Source organism: Apus apus, chromosome 7 (assembly GCF_020740795.1).
Source record: "Apus apus isolate bApuApu2 chromosome 7, bApuApu2.pri.cur, whole genome shotgun sequence".
Lineage (NCBI taxonomy): Eukaryota > Metazoa > Chordata > Aves > Apodiformes > Apodidae > Apus > Apus apus.
Genome location: NC_067288.1, coordinates 3,950,247 through 3,977,940, shown reverse-complemented (window position 1 = coordinate 3,977,940; position 27,694 = coordinate 3,950,247). Strand labels below are relative to the sequence as shown.

Below are 27,694 nucleotides of genomic sequence, written 5' to 3'. Positions count from 1 at the left end.
CCCCAGTCTCTTAAAAATATTCAGACTTCACAAAGAAAAAAACAATGGAGCACCAGTCTCATACCTGGGATATATTAACTAAGAATTTATTTTAATTTCTAATTTTTTAAATCAATAAAAATCTGTAGGGAAAGAATTTGAAAGACCTTCAGGGAAAGCACTAATTTTCCAAACTCTTTGGTTCACCATTGGCTCAAAGTTGGGTTTTTTCATTCTTCTGTAGAATTATATTCATTATACAATCAGAAATGCTTTAAAATCTTCCAGTTATGTGAATTCTCCCCGATACTAAGGCCAACCACTCCAAAATTACACAGCAGTAATACAACAAAGCTTTTGTAAAAACAGCTCTCAGAACCAGCAATTTCAGCCTTTCAAAATTTAAAAGCATCTCTGGTTTCTCTAAGTTGTTGAACTGCTTACACAGAAGCAAGAATCCTGTCCTGCTCCCTGAGCAAACCAACACCTCAAAAACAGAGATGGAGGACATGAAAAATTGTCACCAGACAAAAACAGGAGACAAAGAAACCAACCCAGAACATCCTCCCACTTGAAACCCCAAAATAAAAACCAAAAAGAGTTCTTACAAAACTCAGCAATGTTCAAGTGCAAATTTTTAACTGAGAAACTTACCAGTGCCACAGTGATGCTGCAAGGCCAGGTCCAAGACCATTCCCCACGTTTCCAGAAGCAGGATGGTGCCTTTGCAGTTTTGTTGTGTCCTGTCCCCAGCAGCAGCTCTTGGTGGCTGCCAGATGCTTGGCATGCAGAACTTGGAGCATCACCTCCCACCTCTGGAAAACTCACTGCAGTGGGTTATTAAGAAAAATGAGCTCCACTACAGCCAGATTAAACCCCTACACTCCATGGGAACAGATTTTGATGGTTGTTTACTTGTCCTGTCTCATAAAAGGTCCTCAATAAAAGCTTAGACAAGGCAACCATGAACACCTGCCAACTCTACAGACATCTCCTGCCAACTCAATCTACATATCCCTTGCTCTGTGTTACAAAGCCAACCTCCTGGGACACAACCAAGGAATCAGTCTTGGTGCTTGGCAGATACAGGGCCATGGGACGCACTTTCAAAAGCTGTCTGAAGACCACTCTTCTTCTGCATCCCTCTGGAACACTCTTCTTAGACACATCTTTCCTTACCAGCAAGGCTCTTGCAAACAACCTGCACATTTGAACCTATTCTTGGATATATCTGACAGGAATAAACCGTTGATAATTAATAAAGGAATAACCATGAAAGAGAATAGCAAAACACTTGAAACATTCAGCCCACCACATGTTGGAACAAGAGAGAGAGAGAGACAGGAGAGAGAGAGAGACTTAAACAATCCATCAATGTTGCTTTATTAAAATCTTTATTCACACAATGTTGCTTTATGCAGAATCTGACCCTGGAGGATACAAGTAGAAAGTCATGATTGCATTCTGTTTTCTTATTAGCAACCTCCATTTGTGTAGCTGCTCCCAGGGGCAATCCTCTGACAGCTCCAAGAGGGGTGTCTGTTTTGAGCATCTTGCTCCAGCTGCCACAGCAAATAAATTACCTTCTTAATAAATTAATGTTTCTCAGTTGAAGTTTGGCAAGACACACCCCAGTTCATCAGCTGCTGGAAGAGGAGCTGACTTCAGTGCCTCCTCCAGCCTGACTGCTGACTTGGGAAGGAGGAGATAAATAGCAGATGGTTGATGATGCTCTCTTTTTAATTAGTTCTTGATTTCTGTGCTTCAAGCACTCTGATATTACTAATACCTGCAACACAACCAGTTTGTAACATCTGGAGCTGGCAGATTACAGTCTGCACAGTGAACAAGAGTTAGAAGGTGTCATGAAAACCTCCTCGACAGAGCACAGCACCTGCCTCACACATTATGCTGTTTTTCAGAGGTTCAAGTGAACCCTGTTCGCATGTGGATGCTGCTTCTGATTTCCCCTGCAATGGTCACCATTTGAAATTTCTCAGTGTCCTGTATCCAAGCAAAACAATGATCACTGCCAAAATGCCAGAGATTATCACGGGGCCGAAATCAGACCTTCCTGATTCTGTGTAAGAGAGGAATTTATTCTTCTTTCCTGCTGCAGAACACCAAGCTGCACTGGCGTTTACTGTGACCAGAAGCATAAATACGACCAAAACAAAGAAGAAAAAAAAGAAACCATTTCTTGCTTACTCGTACTGATGATGCTGAACTCCATGACCTTTGTTCACAAAAAGACCAATACACTGCTTTCAATCTTTGACATTCATACCAGGGAAAAACTTAGCCCCAGGTTCCAACTGATGGCAAAAGCTGCAGTTTAGAGCCCTGTGAACAAGCAAGGCTTAAGTCCTGAACCCTAATTTGATTTCACAAAGACATTTTTTTGAAACCATTATTAAATCAAATGTAAATGATCAAGAGTGATCATATAGAAATCAAAACATCACATTTTGGTAGATCCTTCCCAAAATATTAAGTGCTCATGATTAAGCTCAAAGAGAAGAACATGCTTTTAAAAATGTTAAAAGCCACTACCATGTGCTTCTTCACTGTCTCCCCTTTGGGTAAATAATCTTCAATTTCCAGGGAAACAGTTTATGCCAAAATGCCTCAGTATCAACCTATTCTGCTTTACAATAAAAGCATTCTCTATCCACATCACTGTTGCCCATAGTCCTTCCTGCCTCCTCACCCACTGGCTCAGGAGCAGGGCCATCCCTGCCCACACTCACTGTCAGCCAAGCACATGCTCCTGCCCCAAGGGAAGCCCCGAGGCACAACCCAAATCCGTGGGTTAAACTCTCCAAAGGCCCCCTTCTAAAGTATGTGCTATATAATCAGGTACAGGAATAAACAGGCACTAGCTTAACACCAGTGTCCTAAAAGCTGGCTGTGCCTTGTAATCCTGACTGGTAACCCCAATAAATAATCCCACATCCCATCCCAACTCTGAGGCAGGTCTACGACGTGGCCACATCCAGAAGAGATCCAGAAGAACACAAAACTCAATTTCAGGTAAACAGTTGCATTATACTTTCAAGATACCCTGCTCAGGCAATGACAAAAAAAGACAAACAAAATAAAAATGCATTTTAACAATAAACTCTCTCACTAGCACCTTTGATCAGGTATGGCAGCAGGTACAAGAACAGGAAACAGCTCTATCTGCCCACCACACAACTGCAGAGCTGGAAAGATCTTGACAGACAAATCAAGGAAAAGGCCTTGAACTGACATTTTGCTGCTCTTGCTCACAAGTCCAACAACACAAAATCACTTTGGGAAGTGAGCTCTTGCCTTACTTCTAAGGACCATACTGTCTGAACTGAAAATTGATGCAAAGCTGTTAAATTTGAAAACGTAATGACACAGCTGCTTTCCTTCTGAAGACACAGGCTCAGACCCACCACCAGTGTGATGAGTTGTACGGCCACAAGCTCCTCCACAGTACAGGCTGACACGGTGCTGAAGGATGACAGGACTAGTCTGCCCTGGAAAACCAACTTACCCCAACCCTCCCATGTCTAGGGCAAAACCATTAGGAGTGAGGACCTCCACAGTCAGAGCATCACACTGGGGGTTGCAAGAAGCAGCTGGGAAAGGCAGAAATCTTACTGGAAAAGCTGACAGCTTCAGAGCTCAGCCACAAGCCAGGCCAGGTAGACAGTGGGACTCAAAAGCTGCTGTGGTTACAACATGGAGCAGCACTCTCCATGCGAGGTGAAGAAGGAAAAGCACAGCTCAGGGTTCTTCCCCTGCTTCAGGGCCTTGCCCATGGCTGCTGGTTACTGAGGAAGGCCAGCAAGACCACTCTCTTTCCCCAGTGCAACACCTCCATGTTCCCCACATCCAACAGGACACATTAAGCAGCGTGACCTCACCCAATGGAACCTGCTCCCAAGGACAGACTCTGTCCCTCTCCTCAGCTACGATATAATGAAAATTCAGTTAATATGGACACAGGCCTGCAAGGATATTTATTCTAGTCAGACCTTGCCAGATCCCTTATAAAGACATGTAGAAACTTACTTTAACCCCGTAACTACCAAGTGCTGTGTAACCACCCTGTACCCTCTCCTAAATCTCCAACCCTGTGGATAAATCTTTGATAGGGCTTCAGTGAAAACACTGAAGCATGATCACAAATGAGGCAAACCCCTTTCCCAGCCTTTTATTGAGGAAAGGACAACTGAGCAGCAGAGGTGCCCTCTCCCACCCCAATGGCATTCCAAAGAACTTCCCACCCCCAAGGGGGTGGCACAATTCTTCAGTCTAATAATTATTTTATTCACCACTTCCTCTTTCTCTAAAGAAGCAGTAAAATGCCTAACCAGCTCCCAGCTGATTACGTACAACCCTGAAATCAGACAAACACTCTCAAGAGTATATGTGGGGAGGAGAAGGGGAGAAGATTGCACTGTTCATCTCCATTTGTCCCCTCTAGGTTCGGTCCACAAATCAGTGTCTGTGTTCCACACACTTCCACCAACACCCAGAGCCATTTTTATCCAGTGCTGTGTCCACTGCCAGCAATGGACACACCACAATGGCCAAGATGCCATTACGGGTACTGAGCCATCCAAGGCTCCAGTTTCCCACCTCTCACTGCTGTCAGCCCAAGGTAAAAGCCAGCGTCACCTCTGTTTTCTGGCCCAGAAGCTTTCCTGTTCATCTCAGTCCATCTTGGCCACAGCCTTTCCGAACTGATTGTGCTGTTTTTCTATAGCTTTTTGTTTGTTTGCTTTTTTGTTTTTAAAAAAAGGAGTTTCATCTGTGTTCCACTACAATTACAAATGAGACAGTGTCATCCTGTCTTCCACCAGCACAACATCTGGCCCAAACTGGTCTGTGCACTGCTTCACTGTAGCCAGAATGCTGAGAAGCCTCTGGTCTAGGGCATCCAGATGCGGGTCAGAAAGCACTGGTGAGATGGGGTCATGAGACATCGCAGTTTTTAAGGCAGACTTCAGTACTCCATTCTTCAGGTAATTGAGTCTGTTCCAGGTAGAAACCCGGATGCTGCAAAGGAAAGAAAGAAAGAAAGAGTCATTGTACCACTGTCCAGCCCAAGTCCCACCAGCAATACCACAGCCAGCCTCTCCAAGGAGCCTGTTACATCATGATTTGGCCCAAACAGGATGGCACCTTTTCTACAAAAGTGGTTTTGGGATGGGAGGGTCCAGGTGTAACTGCATTATCTGCAGTACTCAAGTGAAGCTTGAAAACTGAGGGGGAAGAAGAAAGAATATAATGTGATGTAATCCTTATGTTACACAGAACACTTTCAGCTGCTAGCAAGGAAGTTCTTCAGTCCTGACAGCTCCCAGACACAGTTCAAAAAGGAAACAAAATTAACAGTCTGGCTGCTAATTTCAAAACAAACCTCATGTTATGTCAGGAAGAGCATCACTGACCAACAACTAATCTCAAAGGACACAAGTCAGTCAAACTGAAGTTCCACACAAAGTGAACATGGCAGTATCTTTCTGCTTCACTGGCCATTGAGCTTGTTCATATCAGCCCATCTAAACCTTCTTGCTCTGTGAAGACTCTCAGGATTCTCCCCCAAAGGTCTGCATTTTAGCACTGGTCTAAACTCTTGGCTTTTGATGACCTCCAAAGAAAGCAGCAATATAAGCAAGTGTTGTAGCAGACCTATAGTTAATACCAATTATACATATGAATTATTTCATGGTATTTGCCTGGTATCAGAAAGAAAGGATATCTGAAAAGCAGGAAATAGGGAAGTCTATTACATAAACTTCTGTTTGTATTTGGGAGAATTCAGATGAGAAAGACTCCAAAAGATCTTCATAAAACAAGAAATAAAAATGCCTTTAAAATTAATGTAGAAAATTTGAAGAATTTGAAAATAATTTACTTCAATTGTTCTCCATACGGATTCTAAAAGACTTTTGCAGAATGTAGGCCACATCTACTGCAGCATGCAAAGAGCCTTTCTTAGCACAAGCAGGGGCTGAGAGCTCAGGCTTTCTGCAGAGCTCCCAGGTTTCACAGGCCCTGAGCAATTTGGGAGGCAGAAACCTCCAAGGACAGGCTCAAGGAACTCTCAACTAAATGCATTCTTTGGAAGGTTTAGTTACCTTGAAGTAACAGATGCATGAAACAGATATATCTCAGTATTTTTCTCCCTGGTACTTTTATCTATTTGTTAATGAGAAGTAGCAATGGCCTGGTGAGAGAGTGGCCACAGAAAACAGAAATCAACAAGTCACAGTCTCTAAAAATAAAACTAACAAACCCACAGCTCCCAAGGCCAAAGCAGAAACAAAATCCTACAAACCTCACTTTGAAAAAAGCACCCTAAGCAGTGCTGCAGGCTTGTTTAGAAAGAACACTGGGAAATGAAGGTAATTAAGCTGCCAGACACGTTGTGGAGTCCTTAGCTTCTGTCAGGGAGAACTCAAACTGTGACGTGAACTTTTCTTGGGCAGGAGCTGGATGCAGACAGCTGCAGGTGCAGAGTACCTGTCATCCTGACTGAGGATAGATTTGATCCAGTGACCTGTAAGCAAGACTGCTTCCTACAGCCTGCCATCTGATTTTACCCCTTATAAAAACAGCTTCCTCAGCTCCTTGAGCAGTGACAATACATCAAACATAGTACCTCAAAAAAGTAAAGCTCTATGTTCCCCAGCAAACATTTTTGGGTTGCCAAAAGGCTTCACACTTAATTACACTGCAAACCTAAAGACAGTAGGTGTGTAAGTAAAGTGAACAGCATCCCTGCAATCCACTTACATGCAGCACTGATACAGAGGAGCTAAGATACTTCTTTCATCCAGGGCAGGGTTTCCAAAGCTGAAAAGCAAAATTAAAATCAAGTGAAGCAGCTGAACTCCTAACGTTCTCAACATCAATAGATTTGTAAAGAATTCAAAAATTCAACACTAGGCAATTTCATGCTCCACCAATTCAAATAATTTCAATTAAAATATGAACAGGCCATAACCAATTACAGATATAACTCTCAACAGCATCAGCTGATATACCAGATAAAAGGAAGCAACACCAGCACACCTAGTTCTTTAACAGACCAAGGTACCTTTGAAACAGACTTCAGAGTTTAGAAATTAAGCTCATCTTGCTAAACCAGGGAATGAAACAGCAGCCACATGCTGGTTTAGATGGCCAAGCTTCGATCAACAGTTCAAAGAAGGTGATCTACTTTAACATTTCATCATCACACTTTCTAAGGGAGGCCTGTCATAAGGACCTCATAGGATTTCACCTTCATCTAAACATTATTTTGGGGTTATTTTTAATAGTTTCCACCCCCCCCCATCATAATACTGTTTTCAATAAAGAACTTTCCCCACAATAAAGAGAATTTGCTCTGGGAGTTCAGTATTACTCTGCTCAAGTAACTCTGTTATTAGTAGCTACACAACTGGAATAAGCTCCCCAGTGAAGTGGTCACAGCACCAATGAGCTTCTGGATGATGCTCTTAGTTACATGGTTTAGTTTTAGGTAGTTTTAGTTTTAGTCCCGTAAGGAACAGAGAGCTGGACTTGACGGTTCTTATGGGTCGCTTCTAACTTGAGATCTTCTGTGATTCTAAGAAAAAAACAACCTCCTATCCCTTATCTCAAAGGAGCTAAGAGAACGTTACAAACATTTTGAAGAAAACAATTTCATTTTGGGCCTGCAATGCCCCACTGGAAATGTTTTTGTAACATTATAAGCACAATGAAAGGTCTAACACGACCTTCAACTACTGTGTTTACTTCCAGTCACTAATACATTAACTTCCTCCTGGCACGTTGCCAGGACATTATAGAAAGGCAATTTCTGCCAAATTCACCTACAGCAATAATTAAGCAGTCCCAAGGTGGAATGCGTCCTGATGACATAACTGAAGGAGTGTTACTGAGCAGGCTGACACATGAAGACAAACGACTCAACTCAGCCACTGCAGAAAAATTAGGAGCAAAGGAAGAAAGGAAGGAAGGAATCCACTACACACAAAAGGCAAATGGGGAAAGAAATAACTCCAAGCCTCCCAAGGATCTGTCCAGATCAGAGGTCTCAGTGCTGTGTGCACTTCATCCAAGTGGTGTGCAAAGCCACTGCATAGCCTGGCACACAGACTGCCAGAGCTCACCAACACAAAGAAGCTGATGGTTCTCCTCTGCAGATGGTAGTGCCCATCAGAAAAAAACCTTGGGAGTCTCTGGGCTAAATAATGAGAAAGTACAATATGCTACCTTTGTTTTTTTTAAAAAAATTAAGCAAGTTGTTATGATTTGAACAAGGCTGTATCTTCAACAGGATTTTTAACTTAAACTATGCCAGCCAACATACAAAAACCATAGCAAAGACAGAACAACTCTCATTTTAAACACATACGCTTAATAGTAAAGTTTAGCCTCAAGGACTTATATATTCTTCTCAGCTACTACATGTTTCATTTTTGTCTTGAAGCAGTTAATGTCCACACTCAACACATCATCATATCTTGCTCTCAGTATCAGTTCTATCTCCATTTTAAACTTTCAACCTTTTAAAACCAGAGCAGACAGATTCCAAAAGCAGGGAATGCCAAATTATTCAAAGACATGTTTTGAAAATATTTGCTTTTACTCTGGCACTGAGTAATACTCACTGGTAAACAATAAATCACATGTTTTTAATCTTCCATTAATTAAAAGCACAAAAAGGATGGGTTTTTCTGGGGACAGGAGAGACACAAGGAAACCTTTGAAAGCTGCTTTGCAGAAAAAAAGGTCATACTGTGCTAATTTGGGAGTTTCTGTAGTCTGCGTAAGACTTTGCCCAAAGCAGTCACAGTATCTAGAGCACAGACCAACAGCTTCTGAAGGACCCTAATACTTAGTGAGTGATTTCTGATAAGAAGGAAAGCTTGCATTTTTAGTACTGAAAAAAAAAGTAGTGAGAGAAAGAAAACAGAGATACACAGCAGATAAATACGTGCCCTTGTTCTCACCACTGCCTGGCCACCAGGATTTCCCTTACCTTTTGGCATTATCCAAGAGGATGAGCATACTGGCTCCCTCATCATCTTGGAAGCTCTCATAGTGATGCCGGTCAGCATTCCCAATCAAATAGTCAAAGATAGCAGTGTCAATGATATCAAGCAGACGGGGGCCCGAGTCATAGGGGGAAGTCTTCTTCACAGCATCACAATAGCTTTCATCATACTCCCACCTGTGGACCACCATGAGGGAATAAATCAGGTCTTCAATAATGCACACCAACGTTACCTTGAGCTGCTCCTTTATTAATTTAGGAGTCCATAAAGAAGAGGTGAAGCCAGCAGTCAAGGCTATATGAAGAAGCAGCAGCTAGACATAAGTGTTTTTTGAAAAGAGTGAATCCTATATTAACACCCTAGCGTATGGAGCAAGCTACGGTTTCAGTGCAAGGTTACACATAAATCATCTTCCTGCAGAAAACAAGGTCAGAGTTTGTTTCCTCATGGCTCACAATTCAGCAGTGGTTCAGCTGCCTCACAGCAAGATTACTGTCATGACTTACTTCCCTTAACTTCCTCACTAAGGACTTGAAGTACTGTGTCTATTTCTACTGCCTTGACCTGCTTCCATCAGTCTTGCTTTGCAGTGATCCTCTTCATTTTTTCTTTCTAATGCAAATAACCCCATCACAGTTACTAATGACCTCCTTCATCCTGAGGAGAAGAGCCTCTTATGTATTCATTCTTTCAGTTGCTCCTTTGCTCCCCACTTTCCTTTCAGAGTATCTCACCTTCTCCACTGGCAGAATTTCAAGCTTCCCTTTCCTCTCCCTCTACACATAACCTAGGCACATACCTGCAGTTTTATAACAGGGATATCGTATCTCAACCCTTCAAAGCTGGAATTTTAAATTTTCTTATTTTCTTCATAATTTTCAAAGCTATTCAAAACCACCACCAAAACAGCCAAATCTCTGGTATGTATCCTTTCCATCTGTTAACCTAAGTAACAAGTGTATCTACAACATCTTCCATGTAAGGGCTGAAACAATCGTTCATAAAATTACAGTTAAGTTGGAAATGCTTTAAACCATCTGTGACTTAGAAATGGAGGAAAGAAGCTGAAGAGACTCAATGACATGCTCAGAATTGCAGAGAGTCATAAAAGCAGGGAAAAGATGCAAATCTATCTATTAGAATTGCCACACACCCTAACTCATCTTCTAGACGTCTGGAGCCTGAGCCCCCAATATCCTATCTTTCCTCCAGTCATCCAAATCAGAGTGACCAAAAATGTATCTTCTCAAAGGTTTTGTTAACACATCACACACTCAAATGCTGTTTCTAGTCCCCTCAAGGTCCACATTCCAACTCACAGCACAAATCCACAAGGCTGAAGTCTCCAAATATACTCCTCCTTGTACTGCATACATTTCTTTTATGCTACATCCCTCTCTCCCTCAAGTGCTTCTATTTCTCTCATTTTACTTTGGATCAGTAGTTAATATCCTGGCAACAATTTTTCAGACACACTATGCTCTCTCCTCTCATTTTCCATTCAGTCTTTCAAGGCAGACCTTGCTCTGACATTTATTTCTGATCATTTATATTGTATTAGCATAGGGCTTCAAAGGTCAGGGTTTTATCTATTACACGTCCATTAAAAATCACATACACTAATGTGACTTCATGAATCATGATCAAAAGGTCAACTCAGGATGGAGCAGAAGCAGTTAGGCCAGGAAAAAACTTCCTACAGAGTTATTTTTCTGTAATTAACAGACACAGAAAAAAAAGGAGAGTGTGCCATCTAGAGTGTTTAATTCTCCTGCTGCTCTCAAAAGGGAAAGACCAACATGACAAGGTGCAAAACAACAGAACCACACAATCACAATCCCATCTGAAGGAGGCAAGAGCAAGTAAGTTTAAAATGCAGCAAATATCAAATCAGCATAGGTATCAGGGTAAAGTCCTGCGTAAGCAGGCAGTTCATGATGAAAAACAGTCTCTCAAAAGAAGAAACACCTCCAAGAAATTCTGTCCATTCGTTACTGCAATTTACCATCTACTAAATACAGCTGATTTTGACCTTGTGGAAAGGAGAGAACATCTGCTTAAAAATCAAACTGTACATTTAATACTCTAAAGCAACCCAATGAAGCCTTTGGATGAGATTCTTTCCAAGAACGATCACTTTCCTGGAAATCAATGGATATTTTAGATCGAGGGCTAAAAATCTCTTTCTAATCACTTGTCCAGGACACAGATCTGGAAAAACTTATTAAGCTCAATACCATTTGCTCTGGTCATGGCAAAAACACTCCTGTTCCAGGCCAGAAGTAGGAAAAGGACAGCACTTAGTATCATTATTTCTTTCTTGCTCATTTTAATTTAAATCTCAGACTTCTTGAATTTTTACTGCCATATCAAGAAAGCTGTCAGCAAAACACTTAGGTTTTGAGAACACTTGCTTCTCAATTGGTGACAGTATTGTAAGGGTAATCTTAGTACAAATGATCATGTATAAAGAATAACACTATCATGTTCTCATACCTGGCAAGTTTGCCTTCACGGTAAGTCCTACCCCATGGGTGTCGATGTTTCTGAAGCGGCCAGACATCTGGTAGCCACAGAGTCACTGACCCCTCCATGATGTCCCCGTCTGCACAAGCGGGTTCTGTTTCCCGACAATAGTAGCACTTCCCATAGAAGCAAGTGTTATTACCTTAAAAATAATAATAATAATGAGGTATCAAAAGAGCAGAACTTAATCCAAGGGATGCCAACTGAAATTCAGGAGCATATTTTTGCAGCAAAGCCTTCCCTGCAATAGGATTCCAATGCACCTGACTTCATACTTCCTTTCTTTGAGAGGGAGAGGTTCAAAAGAGATTAAACAGATATCTATGTAGTAATTCAAAGCAATGTTAAAGACTAATATTCAAAGGAGAGAGTAACTATATTTTCTATTGTTTTCATCCCACTGAGAGTTAAAACAACATTGCACTATCAAAAAACTTTTGTGATCCCTTCCTAGTTGTCAAGACCCTGACTTTGCAACCTTAGCACTGCTTGCTCTTCAAAATTTCACACTTCCTGTGCCAGATTTCTCACTTTTTTGAAAAAGCTGACCAAAAAGAGGCAAGTGAAAAGATTAAGCAGAACTCAAGTGAACCTGGAGCCTTGAGACCTGCCACATATCTCAGCTACTTCAGCTGACTCAGCAAGGGAAAGACAACCAAACTGTCATTCTTATTTGACCTAGGAAGGTGCGTCTGTCAGAAGTTTCAGGCCTGTCTCCTGTCAGGAGAGGAGCAATGAAACTCTGCAGTCTCTAGTCCACTGAGGCCTACGTAGCCTGCAGCATAATCTACATAGTCTAGATTAATACTTTTACCTTAACTTTTTCTGTTCCACTCTTCTAACCTGCCTTTGCTTGACCCTTGTCAATTCCAGTTCCATACTCGCAGATGTTCTTCCAACACAGTCAACTGTGTCACACTTCCTTGTGATTCCACTTATTCTCTGTCCTTCCTTCTTTTGGCTCCACATTCAACATCCTCCCCAAACCAGGCCCAGCTCACTGAAATATGAGTTTGCCCCTTGCCATCCTTAGACATCCCAATTCCCTAGCCAGCCAGCACTCCATTTGCAGTCCCTCCAGCCAGACCCAGCTCTTGTGCTCCCACTGCCTCAGTCAGACAACTTGAGGACAGAGATGATAATTTACAACTTAGGAGTTTGCAGCAGACCGGATCTCTTATTTGTATGGAAAACCCTGCAAGTCTCTCTTCCTATCCATGACCTGCAGCAGGTCTAGCAAGAAAGAATTGAGATTCTAGCTGGAACTCAAAACAGATCTGCACTGAATACGCACAAATTATCTTTTCTTCAAAACCTCAGAAACTTGGTCAAATTTGGGTTGACAAGCGATCACAAACTTCTCCCCAGATTTGGTTCATGCTCTGCAGAACAGGCATTTCTAAGGAATGGCACTGAAAATTTCTAGACCCATACTTTTCAAGTCAGCATTTCTGCTAGAAAACTGCTTAGTTATCTTGGCTGAAATTAGGAAAAGTAAAGTCTGCCTGAGGCAGACACCCAATCTGAATGCAAAAGGAGTTTGGCAAGGGAGAACTACTCTCATCTGAAAGTTACACCTTTAACTGAAAGAGGCAAATTTAGTAGGTGAAGCTACCAACAGTGCTTGTAATAGAAATACATGCAGGCACACATTTATCAGCTGCAATGAACAATCATCTCTAAAGTCTTCTTATTAGGAAAGAGAAAAAAAAAAACAACAACAAAAAACCCAGAGTAATAATTGGGTATTTTATGAAAGCCTGAAGGCTCTAAGGCTGCCGCATTAGTAATTTCTTAGTGCTTAATGACCACCTGGTAGGAGTTCACATTAGTAATTCCCACTAAGTGTCCTTCACAGCATCATTACTGTAAACAACACAAGGAAGTTCTGACACATTTGGTTATAAATGCTCAGCAGACTCTGATGTAGCACAAACAACATCTAATACCAACCAACGTATCCGCTCTATAAATTATCCCAAATCACCACTGTGTTTGCACTAAGTACAATTCCATTCTTTTTCTTTCAGGTCTAATCATGGACTTTTCTAACCATCTTTGACAGCAAAGAGAAAATTCTTACTAACAAAAAAAAAAATTTAAAAAAAAATCCCATCTGTAACAGCAGAGGGAACACAGAGAGGAAAAACCACTTGAAGAAAATCAAGTCATCCTCCCCCGCCTTCTGTTGGCACAGAAGGAAACTTCCTGTATCATAGTTAACTGTTCTATAACTGTGTCAGATCCGCAGGGTTCTTTTTCCCCATTAAACACTTTTTTTTTCCTCACTGGGCTGCACAGTCCATGGAATCCACTCACCCACAGTCATGAAGGTACTCAGAAGCTGTTCTGTAGCTACTGGTTTGATCTCCGTACGTAGATTCACAAACCTGCCAACCACCAGTGGAGCTCGTCGGAAACCCAGAATTCTGATTTGGGGTGAAAAAAGGTGACATGAGAATTTGCAACACAGGCAGCAACTCTAAATCAAAATAAAACAAAACAAAAACACAGTCTCTGTGCCACTGTCTGAAACTGAGATGACTGAGACCAAATAATAAAGTTGGAACCCTGCAGTAACCTCCTCTCTCCCTCAAGGCAAAGTAAGGAACCTCCTTTTTCTCAAGTGCCTGGATGTTAAACTTGCTTTACAGGCCATCAGTGACACTCCATTATTAGAACATTTGCAGCAGAGCAACACAGGATGCACCATGCTCCAACTCTCAGAAATCAGACCTCATAGCAGAAATATCCATCATCTGACTTGTGCACAGGCTGAAGCAGTAACCATATGGCCTTTGGGATGGTCACCTGGAAAAAGCATTTCTCATTTGTGGGAATTACTATACATTAAAATATTATGCTTAAGCTAAATTCAATTATACGTGAAAATAAACAACCTAGGCTTTATTTTGTTTGGCATGAGGGGGAAGAATGGAAGAGAGAATGGTAGAACAAAACCTGAATGCCTGATGTGTCCGGAAAAAAAACCAACACAACAGAGAGGTGGGAAGAATAATCATAAAACTTGTGGTCACAAGAACCAGGTTCCCTTCCTGTGTCTGCCACAGTCTTTGCTCTGTGACCACAAATGACTTGGGTATTTGTAATGGAATCTTCAAAGTGCTTAAAGGAGGAGCACAAACATCAGTACAACGTCAGCCCCAACTCTCTTAATGTACTTTTTATACCCTTTTGGTAGTCTTTCGTCTCATAAAAAAAGACTGTCCCTTCTGAAAAAAGAGACAATCTACATTCCTGGAAGAGTCACTCTAGCAGCTGCAAAGTATTTTTTTAGGTATTAGATACAGCAAGGTATTTTAGATATTTAGGTATAGCAAGTAAGTATAAAATACCTCTAAGAAAGGACAACACAAAACGTCTGCTGGAACAAATTACATATGCATAAAGACAAAATTCATAGCCAATATACAGAGTTATGTACAGCTTAAGACAATGCAGGTCTTCCAAGAAAATAAGCACAGAGCTTAGCTATGGAAAACTTGTCCTTGTATTTTCAGACCCACAGCTGAAAGGCCACTATCCTGGACAGCACAGCCTCCCCATTAGTGCTAAACATACAATATGATTCAGATCCTTCTTGACACAACAGCATCCTCAGACAAATTATGTAACTGTAACCATTCAAAACAAAGGCACCTGCCAAGTTTATGTGAGCAGGTATCTTCTGCTAGGTATTCCTGAAGAATGTAGAGGTGTATTGCCCACAAAGAGAGGAGAAAGACCAGAGAAACAAGCACAAAACTAAACCAATAGGAAGGAAGAGCAAAAGAAAGAAGGGTTTGGACACCAGGTTTGAATTGTTGCTTTACAATGTTTGATCACTGCTTTTTCAGGGAAAGTGAAGTCAGTGTTTCTTGAAAGCACAAATGGACAAGAGACATCTGGCTACATAATCTTTTTTTGGTCTAAAATACCTTGATTTTGACTCACCACCTCAAGACTGCAACAGCAGCAACGGGTACTGCACAACTAGTAATCACCAAACCTTCCTAGAATTACTAATTTCCATAGCCTGGTCAATGAGTTCCACAGACAAATTGGGACTAACATAACTTTTACCACCTATGAACTCAGTCACAGCGATGAGCCTGTTATTTATGTACTGAGAAACTACTACTGAGAACTTCAAGTTCTACTATCTAGTATTTAACGTATTTGTTCCTTTCCCAAGATTTTAAGTCTCTTCATATGAGAATTTTTCACACCTTTCATTATCTTCAGAAATCTTCTCCCAAGAACCAATATGATGCTCTTATAACAAGGTGACTGAAATGGCACTTACTTATTCTAGATGACGCTGCACCTCTTAACAGTATTTCATAACTATTAACATTCAGTGTTTGCCCTTTTCTGGCCCATTCTTTATACATCATGTAACTTTTTTTTTCTTCTGATAATCGCACCTCCAGGTCAGGTCCACAAAAACACCTGGATACTCCTGACTACAATTCATATATGAATAGCTGTTTTTCCTCTAGGATGCAATCAACTCATATTTAGTCTAGACTAACTTGTTAGTTTAGACATTAGACTTCACTCTTTAGCATACCAGACATGAACTTAGCACATACATTCAGTATTTCAGATTCTTTCACAGAATTTGGCTGAGCTCCTTCCTCCATGTAACATGAAATATCATTGGTTTCAACACTCATTCTCCTTTTCAAATTTTTCACAAAAACACTTAAATGTTGAAATCTTGCACAGATCTTTGAAACGAAGTTTCACAAAAAAAGCTAGTTTACATTTTTTACTTCAACGTGGTATACTGTCAGGTTAGAATTAGCTCACATCTGAGGTGTACTCAAAGAACTCCTTTTCTCCAACTCTGAAGAAGTGTTTAGCAGAGACAGTATAACCAGGTAACCCAATCATTCCATACCTATCCAAGTGAAAGGCTGCCACTTCTGCGTTGTGTCTGTCATAGCCAGCGTATGGTTCTCCTTCCACTACATAATCCCTGGCATATCTGTAATTGAAATAAGTCAAAAAGTGATTCAAGCAGGATTTCCATTAATTTTGCTGTTCAGAGTAACAAGTGCTATGTTAAACAGACCCCGAGTCACTTTCAAAATTATTGCCAATGGGAGAGGGAAAAATTGTTAATGAGATTAAACAGCACACAGACTGCTGAAGTAGTAAATAAGGAGGAAAGGTCAGTAATGTACAGTGGCCTCAAGAGCTTGGGAAGTGGTGCCTATTCAAACTAATGAGTTTGAATTCAATCATATGCCAAGTCACATCTAAGAACAAAATGCACAGACCCAGCTACAGAACAGGGGACTATTTATACTGGAAAGCAGCAACTCCACAAATTATTTTGGGGTTAGAATGGACTGTAGATTAACATAAAAATACAATCTGATATTGTGAAAGAAATGCCAAACACAACCTTTAGCAGCTAAAAGATCAGCAAGCATGACCTGAGGACTATACTGAATATAAAAAGACCCTTTATTCTGGTGGAGAAAAGACATCATGAACAGCAAGAAATAGAAAATAGATGCTCCTGACAAAAAGAATGATATATTTTGATGAAGCGGTGGACTTTTTTTATTCCCTTTTCTTTTTAAATAGATGTTACTTAAATAGGCAAGGCAAACACAAATTTTCCAAGATTCATGACATTTGAATCAGGTCTAGATACTGCTTAAGCAGCAAGCTTCAGACAAGCATTCCACAATGAATACTGAGCACATGGGTGAAATGCAATGCATTTTCAAATAAAGTAAGGCCAAATTAGATTACCTATTTTCTTACTTCCATCATTGTACCAAATTGTGTAAACTGGATTATTTCCAACAGACTCCAGCTTTAAGCAGTAGCAGCAACAGTGTTAAGAGATGTCACAGTGCTCTACCTTGATGTGTTAACCCCACCCAGAGAAGATCTCTTGGATGAGATGACAGTCCACTTCATCACTCTGAGCACATGCTTTAGCTTCTCTTGCAAGACAGCTCAAAAGAGAATTTACCAGTGCAGGATAGCATGGAGTTGCTGGGAGGAGGATCTGACAGATTCCTGCCAAATTGGAACTTACAACAATGAGCATCTTATTTAACAGATACCACTGGCACGTGATCACATGATTTTGACAGCTATTAACTTAGGCTGGATTTCAAGTAATTTTGAAATGAGAACACTAAGCCTCAGAACACACCCTGGGAGTCAGGTCTTTTGGATGTATTTGCAGCAGGATTTTGAAAACAGGGTCACATTCTGAAAGCTGCAGAGCTAAAACTTATTGGTAAAACACAACCAACGTCTTCCTTCCACATACAGTAGGCATCTAGTCCTTTCTAGAGCAAAGGTGGCACAGAACAAGACCCTACCTACAAGCCTAGCTACTCAGCAGTCCCAAACAGGACATGGGTCTCACCAGTATGGCTAGGGCCATACTGTCTAGCACTCCATAAACTGTCTGGCCCTCCTATAATGAGTCCCAGCTCTACATGTCCTTGATGGAGCATAGTCCCTGTGTTTGCGGGCACAGACATTCCATTACAGGAATGTAATTTAATGCTTTACAGCACTCATACAGAAAGCACTATAGAAATGCCATGTCTTGTTACTGCATTTATTGGACAAGCCTCCCGAACCACCAAGACGTCTGCATGAAAGGTCTACACTGTTTAAACACAGCCCAGCCCCACAGTGAAGTTCCAGCTACACCAGTCATTACCATACAGAAACAGAGCTGTGAATTCAAGAAGAGGAGGGCAGATTTTTTTTTTTCTCATCCTCTAATAATTCACGACATGACAGAAAAACTTCATGCTTGCTCAACCCAATATCCTTTGGAGGGAGATGTACTCACACTGTGATGACAACACTTGACATTTGCAGTGCACTCCCATAAAATACGCCTGCCATACTTTTTTACATCTGTCTTTCTTCTCCTTTTCCCCAAAGGCAAACAGAAAGCTTTACAGATTTGCACAAGACTCTTCATAAATGTTCAGTCATGTCAAATTTCCCTGCAGATCAGTGTAAACCATCCATCACCAGACCAAGGAAGCACCACTACCTGCTCATTCTGACATTGCTTCTCCAGTATTCATTATTGACAGATGGGAAACTCAGGGGCTTTCACTCAGACCTATCAAGCCATTCTCACAACCTTCATGTAGCTATACCAGACAGCCAGATCTGCTTTTAAGACACTGTCAGCTTTCACTCCCTCCCTGTTGCAGATGTGCATTCTCGCATGACAGTTTGACATGACCCTTACTCAGAAAGAGTAGGCAAGACTTGACTCCACACTGCCAGAACCCGCACTTCCACATTCAGGGAGACCCTGCTCAGAAACAGGCTTTGTCCAGCACCAAAGCTATACAGCCTGAGAGACAGTTGGCACAGCAACCTAACCTTGCTAGAGGACCAGCAAGGTGCTGCACTCTGTCTCACAAGTAACAGAATGGCTTTTCCATTCACGTGTAAATTTGAAACTCAAATGTTAATGCAACAACATGGAGAAAAAAAAAACACCCCAACATAAAGTAGTTATTCATTCAGTTCAAGGCAATATTTACCTCTTGGGTTTGAAGACAACTTTCTGTCCTCCTTCAAGTATTAGCAAAGCTTTCAGTTGGGTCCCTTTGTATCCCACATCAGCTTTTATTATTTTCTTTGTTGTCATGGCATGCATAACGGCCCCCAGCTCGGGTGTCTCCTCGGGATACACCTCACGGGGCACCACCCATTGGGCTGCAATCTCCCAAGGGGACTGCAAGGTGTGGTCAAGCCGAGGATCCAGCTCCACGTGGAGGTTTGTCATCATTCGGTGAAAGGCGCGCTGGTCCTCCCGGTTGGCAGCTGAGGTGTCCAAGTTGTCAATGAGGAAAACTTTAGTGAAAATGAAGATGACAAGGAGGATGGCCAATAGCACAACTCGCTGCTTTAGCTTCATGGTGACCTTCAACCCTTCTCCCCTGACCCTTTCTTCCAAGTGTTACGGGAAGTCTATTGGAGATCAGGGTGAGGAAGGGGATGTTGGTTAATGAATTTCATTCATAACTTGCGCTGTGAGAGACGTATCGCCACTGAAGCATCTTCTGGAAGCCCTATAAACAAACCACAAAATTACAAAACTGCTTTCCCACAGATCCCACCAAACTCAAAAGCAAGTTTATGCTTGGGACATAGGTCTGCACTTCTGCACACTTCTTTTGGGCTTTAGCCCAAACATTTCCGTTAAAACACACCAGGTTTGCTGTCCTCCTGGAGCCTTTCTATGATCTGCATGAAAAGGGAAATTGCCTGATAGCATCTCTACACAGCTGAAGTAGTCCCAGCATGGGCAAGATTTCTGCAGAGATCAGTAGTTTAAGCTGATGGCTCCAATGTCACATTTCTCCATTAGTAAGAGAACCCAAAACCTCTGTTTTCTTACCATTCGTCCCTCAAGAGAAAGCTCCCATACAGATTTTCTGAAATCTGACAACCAGTGAAAACAGCTGCACAGCCTTGTTTCCTGAGGGTACAACACATAAGGACAGAATAGTATTAATTTGTTTACTGCCTTTCAATTGCTGCCTAGAACTTATTCAGCTTTTTTCCATTCTTAAAAAAAAAAAAAGGGGAGGAGAATGACATCTTTACTTCCTTGTGGTTAACTAAGTATCTTCTGCAGTCAACTGTAAAACCAATAACCACACACACACAAAAGATACAAACTATGTGTAATCTCAATACCAAATTAACAGGAAAAAAAAGCCCCAAACACTAATACTACCTCTTCTCAGAAACCTCAACACAGTCAAAGCCACATCTGTGTTTCTCCATTTACAATGGGCTGCAAGACACATCTCACCCCCAGCAAGCCTTGGCCAGCACAGTGCTAGCATATAATGACCACGGCACATGCAAGCCACTCTATTCAATTATGAGGATGGAAATTATCATCAGAATATTACTTGAATGTACTCAAAAGCCCAGTGGAAAGGGATACTAAGGCACATCTCTGTGGAACGCTCTGAGCCAGAGGTTTCTCTCTGCACAAGCTATGCTAATCATGAAAACCACAAACAGCACCCTGAGCTGTGGCAGGACCAATATAGAAAAGCCTTCTCATATGATTTAACAGGCAGCATATAAACCAGCCATTATTAATCGTGTCACTGGAAAAACAAGCTGCACAGTCGTAGTTGATTTACCAACAAAAAACAAAGGAAAGCCCAGCTGTGCCTAGCTGGCCAAACACAGTGGCTGTGTGGACACTGTGCTCTATATGCAAGGTGAGAGGTGGGCACAATGGCTCTGAGGAGCCTGAGCATATTGTGGGGGTACATCTCCTTCAAAGACCAAGGCTGTAGCTAATAGCAGAGAGGTGGATGCTTTGAGCAAGCTGTCAGTGCAGAATCAGGTTTGGTACAGTGCAAGAGAACTAGTAGAAAAGGACATACAAGCCCACAAATTACTCCACAGCTGCAAGGTAGTTCCACGATCCAGCTGCTGGCCCATGCAAACATGAACCACCCACTGTAGTTGGGTTGTGAGCCAAGGCACAGCTAATCACCTGACTACAAAACACCACCACTGGTGCAAGTCAGAGAAACAAGGGAGGATGGCACAGCAGCTCCAAGAGTGGGAGATGAACCATCAAGTGTCTACAACACCTACCTATCTACAAAGTGACACCATAAGCTACTCAGGTCAGCACTGTTGCCTAAAGAATGGCCCTGCCCTCTACGTACTTTAATCAACAAACTCCACAGAAGGTCTGATAAGTGCTAAAGACTGAACACTTACATTTGTTTATTCTTAGCCTCAGTCCTCCTTAACTCAAATCTGTTTTCCAATGTAGTTCCACAAGTATCTGAAAAGGGCCAACCACAAGGCCAAGACAAGTGTTTCTCCTGGCAGCAGCAGTAGTGATGATATGGGCAAGTAAAACTACAGCCCAAGCCAGCCTGACAAAGGATAAGTAGCTGAACCACTTAGAAACAGTCACAAAGAGCCCACCAACAGGGACCAGGAAATTCTGTAACAAACTATCAGATTTTATTTTTTTCAAAATATCTCTTTCCAGCATAGCCACCCAGCTGAACACCACTCAACCTACAGACAACATGCTCTGATGATACAGAAGCATGGCTTTAAACCCAGTTTATCATCTGAAGTATTTGGCTGTCGTTGTCCCACCTCAGGTGACAGCTTAATTCAGTTTGGTCCTTCCCAAGGTACACATTTTGCTTCTTAAATACTTCCTATAAAACCTGTCCTCTGAAGCAGGAAAGAAAGTGGAAGTCTCCTAATATCAAGAAGTTAAAACCGGTATGTGAACAAGTGGTTTAATGTTAATAGTAACCACTTAGAGCAGCAAGAAAAGCCTGTGAAAGGTAGAGGGTAGGGTGAAAAAAGGCTACCAAGTCTCAGGGATGCTTCAAACTAGTATTATGGTCCCCTGTTAACTATGTAATACTGACTTCAATCTGCTGGAAAATAAGAGCTTGTGTCAATAGTGAAAGTCAACATATCATGTGTATGTACGGAAATGAAACCAAACTATTGTCCATTTCAGTTCTGTTGAGGCACCCTGTATTTCTCCAAACAGCATGTCCACCTGCATGTTACCCACTACAAGTGTGAGAAGCACAGACAAGGAAGATGCATCTGATCGAACAGCCCTCGTTCTTGCAAACAGACTCACCCAAAAGGAGAGCTCTAAATAACAATTTTATTCTTAAATCTCAGAAAGCAAGCAAAGCAGATCAGACTCTTAGCTGTGCCCTCTCACTGTAATTTCATCATTTCACTTCTTTAAAACCAGTAATTCTAAATCATTGAACATAGCTGTTATCAAGACTGGCTTTCATTAATCTTTAAAATCCATTAGTTTGTAAGAAGTTACAGAGAAGAAAGCAGTTCACAATTTCAGAACAGTTACTCCTGATTATGAGACATGTACACACATGTTTTATGAAAGCCTGGCAGCCCAGTGTTGGGCAAGTAAAGCATGGGACAGAAATGTTTCATAACCTTGGAGCTCAAGCCAGGCTCTCAGTTCCCTAGACTGACTTTTCAGGAGTGCTGAGTTTCTCTGGGGGTATTCTTCTTGGGTATGGGAGGGACAATATAACTAGAGTCTCCAGAAGTTACACAATTACTGCTGACATCCCAACTAAACACTTCACCTCATTTTGCCCTCTGTAGCTTTAAGCAGGTGAGTTGGCTCTGACTTTTTACTGATAACCACTGAAATGAGTCACCAGCTGCTTTCTTCTCCAACAAACAACAAAATGCCCCTGAGGTTGCTATGCAATCCATTTCACACCGAGCCTGCACATTACTCCTTAGGTGCCAACATGATGCTCCTTGTTGTGTGAGCCAACAAAAATTAATCCCTTCCTCATGAAGAGGTATACCATGGAGAGCAGAAACTTAATCTTTAGTGTTTTAAACTGAAGGTGGCAAGAGCGACAGTGTTGAGGTGTAAGAAGATGTTTACAGAGTTTTGGAAGAAGTTAATTCGAAGGAAAGGTCAAGTCTTTGGAAAATATTATAAAAGCTGAGGAAGAGTCCTGGAATGAGGACAGAAATTGGTGACCACAGAAACAAATGAAATAATAACCTTAAAAAGACACATTAAAGGGGGAAATTATAATGACTTGTGAGCAGAACTCTGTGCAACAAAGAGCAAAACAGACCAGGACAATGACAAAATTAAACCCAGGGATAATCTCAGAAGGAGATCCCAAAAGGGTATAAGGCAAGTGTCTTCATACTTGACAAAAAGAGACACAAGAACCAAGCAGCCACTTACTTCTACACAAGAGTCATGGGAATATGTCATGGGATGCACAAAACACTACCAGATGCTCTTTGAACCAGAAGGCATCAGAGAAGGAAAAACTCAAATAAAGTTTTGAATAGTCAAACACATTTTAAGCCCCCAACCAGAGCTAACGTGATACAATGACAAAGTAATCCCTGTCCATCTTCTGCCCCACCACTCGTTCCCTCCTGCTGCTGGACAGCAGCCCCTGATCTCTTAACAAGGTCAGGTAACTCTGAAAGTGTGTTGGGATTTTTAATTTATTCTTTCCCGAACTTCTGCTTAGCATTATCTCCAGCTATCATTACTAAACAGAAGACATGATCCAAAGAGATCTGTTGCTTTACCACTGAAATTCCATCTCTGTCACAGAGGTACAGGAAAGCCCATTACCTTCTATCATTTTACCATACCCCTGACCAACAAGGAAAAGAAAATAGTCAGAAATAAACAACCATACACGCTTTTTAACAGTGTAGTCAACTGACAAGTTTGCGTAAGAAATGCTCCTTGTTTTTCACTACCTCTTCAAGATACTTCCTGATCAATTTTCTCTCTCATTACAGCCAGGTCTGTATTCTCAACAAGTAACAAGTCCTCCAATTCAATATTCAAACAACACCACCTTCTAAATATCACAGTGGGGTGACTGTGCACACAAATGCCTGAACTGAAACGTGCCCACTGGCATTAAATACCAACATCACACCACTTGACTCCCAAGTTCAAAAAGCTGCATGAAACTCGCCAGCTACAAGCAGCACCAAAATCACAGCTACCGTAAGAACCCTATAAAGTTGGTAGAGGACCACACCCCTAAAAATGATTTTTGTTAGTCATGAGATCAACACTGTCAAGTATCATCATCTTATATTTACATCATAAAGCTATTATCTCAAAAATACTTGCACACAATTTGCAAGAATTTTGTTATGCTCCAAATGACACATAAGGTCTGAGAGTAGGCAAAGGTCTGTCAGCACAAATACACCAAAAAATCACAGTTCAGACAGATGCCAATCTGAAACAAATATGGTTAAGTATGCTCTAATTCCTGCTTAAATGCACGTTTTCTCTTCCTAAGTACCCTGTGCCTTTTGGGATCTCCTACCAAAAGGTCTTCAAAAGTTCCTCAGTAAAGGCTGGAAAATGCCGGAAAATGCCTTTAAGAAACTATGTATACAGCAGTGACATTTTCCTCTTCCCAAAACGTCCTTCACTCTCACCAGATCGATCTTCCTCCCTACCCTCCCCTCTCTGGCCAGCTCCCTCGGTAGCTCATCCTTTCCCTCTCTGAGCAAGTCTTATTATTTCAGTTTTCACAGGCAGGCTCTCACAGACCTTCACTTGGATTTTTCAGACTCATTCTGTCACTTCCACTCTCTGTGTGCTGCCTGGTTTGTGCACCAGTTTAGCGATCCAGTGCACACGGCTCCACCCATATTTACTTGTCTGCTATTTCTCCATCACTCCTTCTCTTCAAACGCCCACTATCTATAGCAAAATCTTTGTGACAATCTCTGCTTTAACTTTCATATGCACGACTGCATCCCCAGTTGAGAGCTACATGAAAGATCACAAGCATCTTAACCACTGCATTATCTATGCCTGAAACTGAAAAAAAAAAATCAGCAGCTGCCTGATACATTCTTATGTGTCTTCTGAGAGAAATGAAATAATTTTGTACACTTGTCTGTCCACCCTGCCCCATTATGTTCCTTAGTACCTTTAGAATCCATTACCTACAACTCTGCCAAACTTGCCAGGGGAATATACCCACGAGCTTTACAATACCAAATGCCTAGATGGAGGAAAGCTGCCTCAAGAAGCCAAGGACAACTCGTTACACACCCTCAATCTTCACCAGCTGCTGGCTGGCCTCTCAGCAAACAGGAACACCTGACTCAGCTGCAGCACATGTAAAGATGGGGCAGATGGGGACACAGGAGGCACCTGGGTGCAGTCCTGAGCAGAGGGAGGCCACCAGAGTAAGAGACAGGCAGGATGTGGCAAAGAAGTCACCAGGAAACCAGGCTTCATTAATTCTCCTCACAGAACAACTTTCCTGCAAGCATGGTTTCCTATGGAAACAAAGTTTATATAATCACATTTTTCACCAGAAAGCTTTTCGATCCTTTGGCTACTTTCAAATACAGTAGATGTTTTGAAGACAAGAGTTAATGTGTTTATTGGGAACTGGCAGCTGGGGAGCGCTGAGGAAAGGCTGCAGTGTTTGCTCTAGAGCTGTCTGCTCGCCTTGGCCATCTGGGCAACCAGAGTGTGCACAGCTGGTACACGGAAGGAGCTGGAAATGCTGCTGGATAAGTTAGGAATCAAAAGTATGGTGAAGAGGAGGGGTAAGGAACACAAGCAGGAGCTGAGGGTACTGGAACATGCTCTGAAAACAACCACACGTGCGCCAGTTTCACTGCTAAGGGAACCAGTCCCCCCTGTCTCCATCCCCGCCCCTGAAGCTCCACCTAATCATTGCAGGCAGATACACCACAATAACTACACAAGCCAGAAAAGTCTGAGGAAACCTTGTTCAACTTGCAAGTAAGACCAAAACAGAGAATTCTGTAGTCTTCTTTCTCAACTTAGATGCTCTAACATTCAGTTCACAGTTATAATGGGCACCAAAAACGCAACCAGGGCAGATATTCATTTGATATTTAGCAACAAGAAGCCAGTCTCTGCTTTAAGATAGTGCCCATCAATTTCTCCCACTCCCAAGAAAAAGGGGCAGCAGACAGGGAACCAGAGGACAACAGGATTTTGGTATCAGAATTGAGTTGCCAGCTTTGTCAATGTGAGAAAACAAAATCCTCCTCACCCCCCTGAGATTTTGTACTGCAAATGGAAACAAATCTTGTTGTGACTAAGTACGACTTAAGGACATAAGGGGTGCGGGGGGTAATTTTCAAATTAAAACAAGACTAGAGTGTTAATGCTCTGTTAAGCACCAGGTGTAAGTACCAGGTGGGATCTTTTGAAACAGAATTAACTGCAAGGTTAAAACCTACATTTCACAGCTTTCTCTGTTTGCTCAGACCCTAAAGCAGGTATGTATGCTGTGGGACCGGGCCCTCAGCAAGCAGAAACCAAAGCAGCTGCACTGCTGACACACATCTGTATCTAGAAAGGATCAGAAGACAAACGCCCTTTAAAAAAAAAGGTTAAACCCACAGCTTTAACGCCTACGGCCAGTATTCTGCTCAACAACAGACACCTTATTTTCCACCACCGGACAACGACCTCAGGTAAGATGCAAGCAGCCCCCGGAGCTCGCCCCTCCAGCAGAGCTGGTTGGCAATGAGAGAAGGCTGGAAAGGCGGCAGCAGCTGCCCCAGGGTGCTTTCCCCTCCGAAAGCAAAGACCCAGCGCAGGAGGAAAGCGCAAGAGCGCAGATTTAAGGCGCCCACCTGCTATAGCGCCAGCCTGACCAGAAAACCGTGAGGTACGCGGAGAACCTGACCTTCCCACGCACGGACACCGCAGAGGCACTTCCAGCCGGCCCCCAAACCCCGTCCTACGTGACGCGGCCGCGCGGCTTCCAGAGCGAAACACCAAAACCCACCCACCCCGGGCGGGACGGAGCGGCCAGAGCCGGGGGGGGGGGGGGGAGCCCCAGACCCGGGGGGAGCCCCAGACCTGAGGGAGCCCCAGAGCCGGGGGGGAGCCCCAGACGAGGGGTCCAAGCCCAGGCCTGGCGGGGCAGCCCCCCCCCCTGCCCGCCCAACGGCCCTAACGGCTCCTCCCTCCCGGCGGGCCCCCAGCCCCTGCGGCAGCCTCCCGCCCCCCGCAGCCCTTCACCTCCCCCGGGGCAGGGGGAGCCGGCGGGGCCGTGCCCGCCCCTCCGGTGCAGCCCCAGGCAGGCAGGGTCGGACCCCGCCGCCCTCACTCACCGGCCCCGCGCTCCATGGCCGCGGCCCCCCCGGCTCTGCCCGCCTCTCCCAACATGGTGCCGCCCGGCAGCCGCGCCCCGCCCCGCAGCCAATAGGAAGCCGCCCCACCTCAGCCCGCTCCCTTCGCCGACCAATCAGCTGCCCGCTTTTCCGTCCCCCTCGCCCACCAGCCAATGGCAGGCCGCCCCACCTCAGCCAAGCGAGCAGGCGGCGCGCCCTCCCATTGGCTGGCTGCCGGCGCCCTCCGCCAATAGGAGAGGGGGAGGGAGGGGCAGCGCCAGCCGCCGGCCCAGGGGAGGGCAGCGGGGTTAACCCCCTCCTGCCCGGCGGGAAACGGGAGCAGCAGTTTTTGGGGTGAAATCCAGGGAAAGAGGCGCATTTTAAACATTTCAAACACACTGAGCTCGGAGGGGCGGCCTGGACGGGGCTCTGGGGCAAAGATACCTGAACCA

The 27,694-nt window shown here is 43.0% G+C and overlaps 1 protein-coding gene across 2 annotated transcripts; it reads right to left on the bottom strand.

The window, feature by feature from the left end:
* Positions 1 to 1,346: 1,346 nt before the first annotated feature.
* On the bottom strand, positions 1,347 to 27,283 carry FAM20B (FAM20B glycosaminoglycan xylosylkinase). Of its 2 annotated transcripts, XM_051625802.1 has the most exons (9): positions 27,243 to 27,276; positions 19,954 to 20,034; positions 19,094 to 19,624; positions 16,444 to 16,530; positions 13,857 to 13,966; positions 11,508 to 11,679; positions 8,996 to 9,187; positions 6,760 to 6,819; positions 1,347 to 5,016 (listed from the first exon to the last, which is right to left on the bottom strand). In XM_051625802.1, exons 3-9 carry the CDS (start codon positions 19,468 to 19,470, stop codon positions 4,785 to 4,787), a joined length of 1,230 nt encoding a protein of 409 aa, XP_051481762.1. In that variant the 5' UTR covers positions 19,471 to 19,624; positions 19,954 to 20,034; positions 27,243 to 27,276; the 3' UTR covers positions 1,347 to 4,784. The 2 variants fall into 2 exon arrangements, with proteins under 2 accessions (XP_051481762.1, XP_051481763.1); XM_051625803.1 differs by lacking the exon at positions 19,954 to 20,034 and having other exon boundaries at positions 27,243 to 27,283.
* Between the last annotated feature and the right edge of the window lie 411 nt (positions 27,284 to 27,694).

Excerpts from the sequence above, each read along its gene's own strand:
- FAM20B (XM_051625803.1), bottom strand. The coding sequence starts at position 19,470 with ATGAAGCTAAAGCAGCGAGTTGTGCTATTGGCCATCCTCCTTGTCATC. Across the intron at positions 6,820-8,995 it reads CTCTTGGATAATGCCAAAAG|CTTTGGAAACCCTGCCCTGG; the intron begins GTAAGGGAAATC and ends TTTGCTTTTCAG. Across the intron at positions 5,017-6,759 it reads CCTCTGTATCAGTGCTGCAT|CATCCGGGTTTCTACCTGGA; the intron begins GTAAGTGGATTG and ends TTTCCTTTGCAG.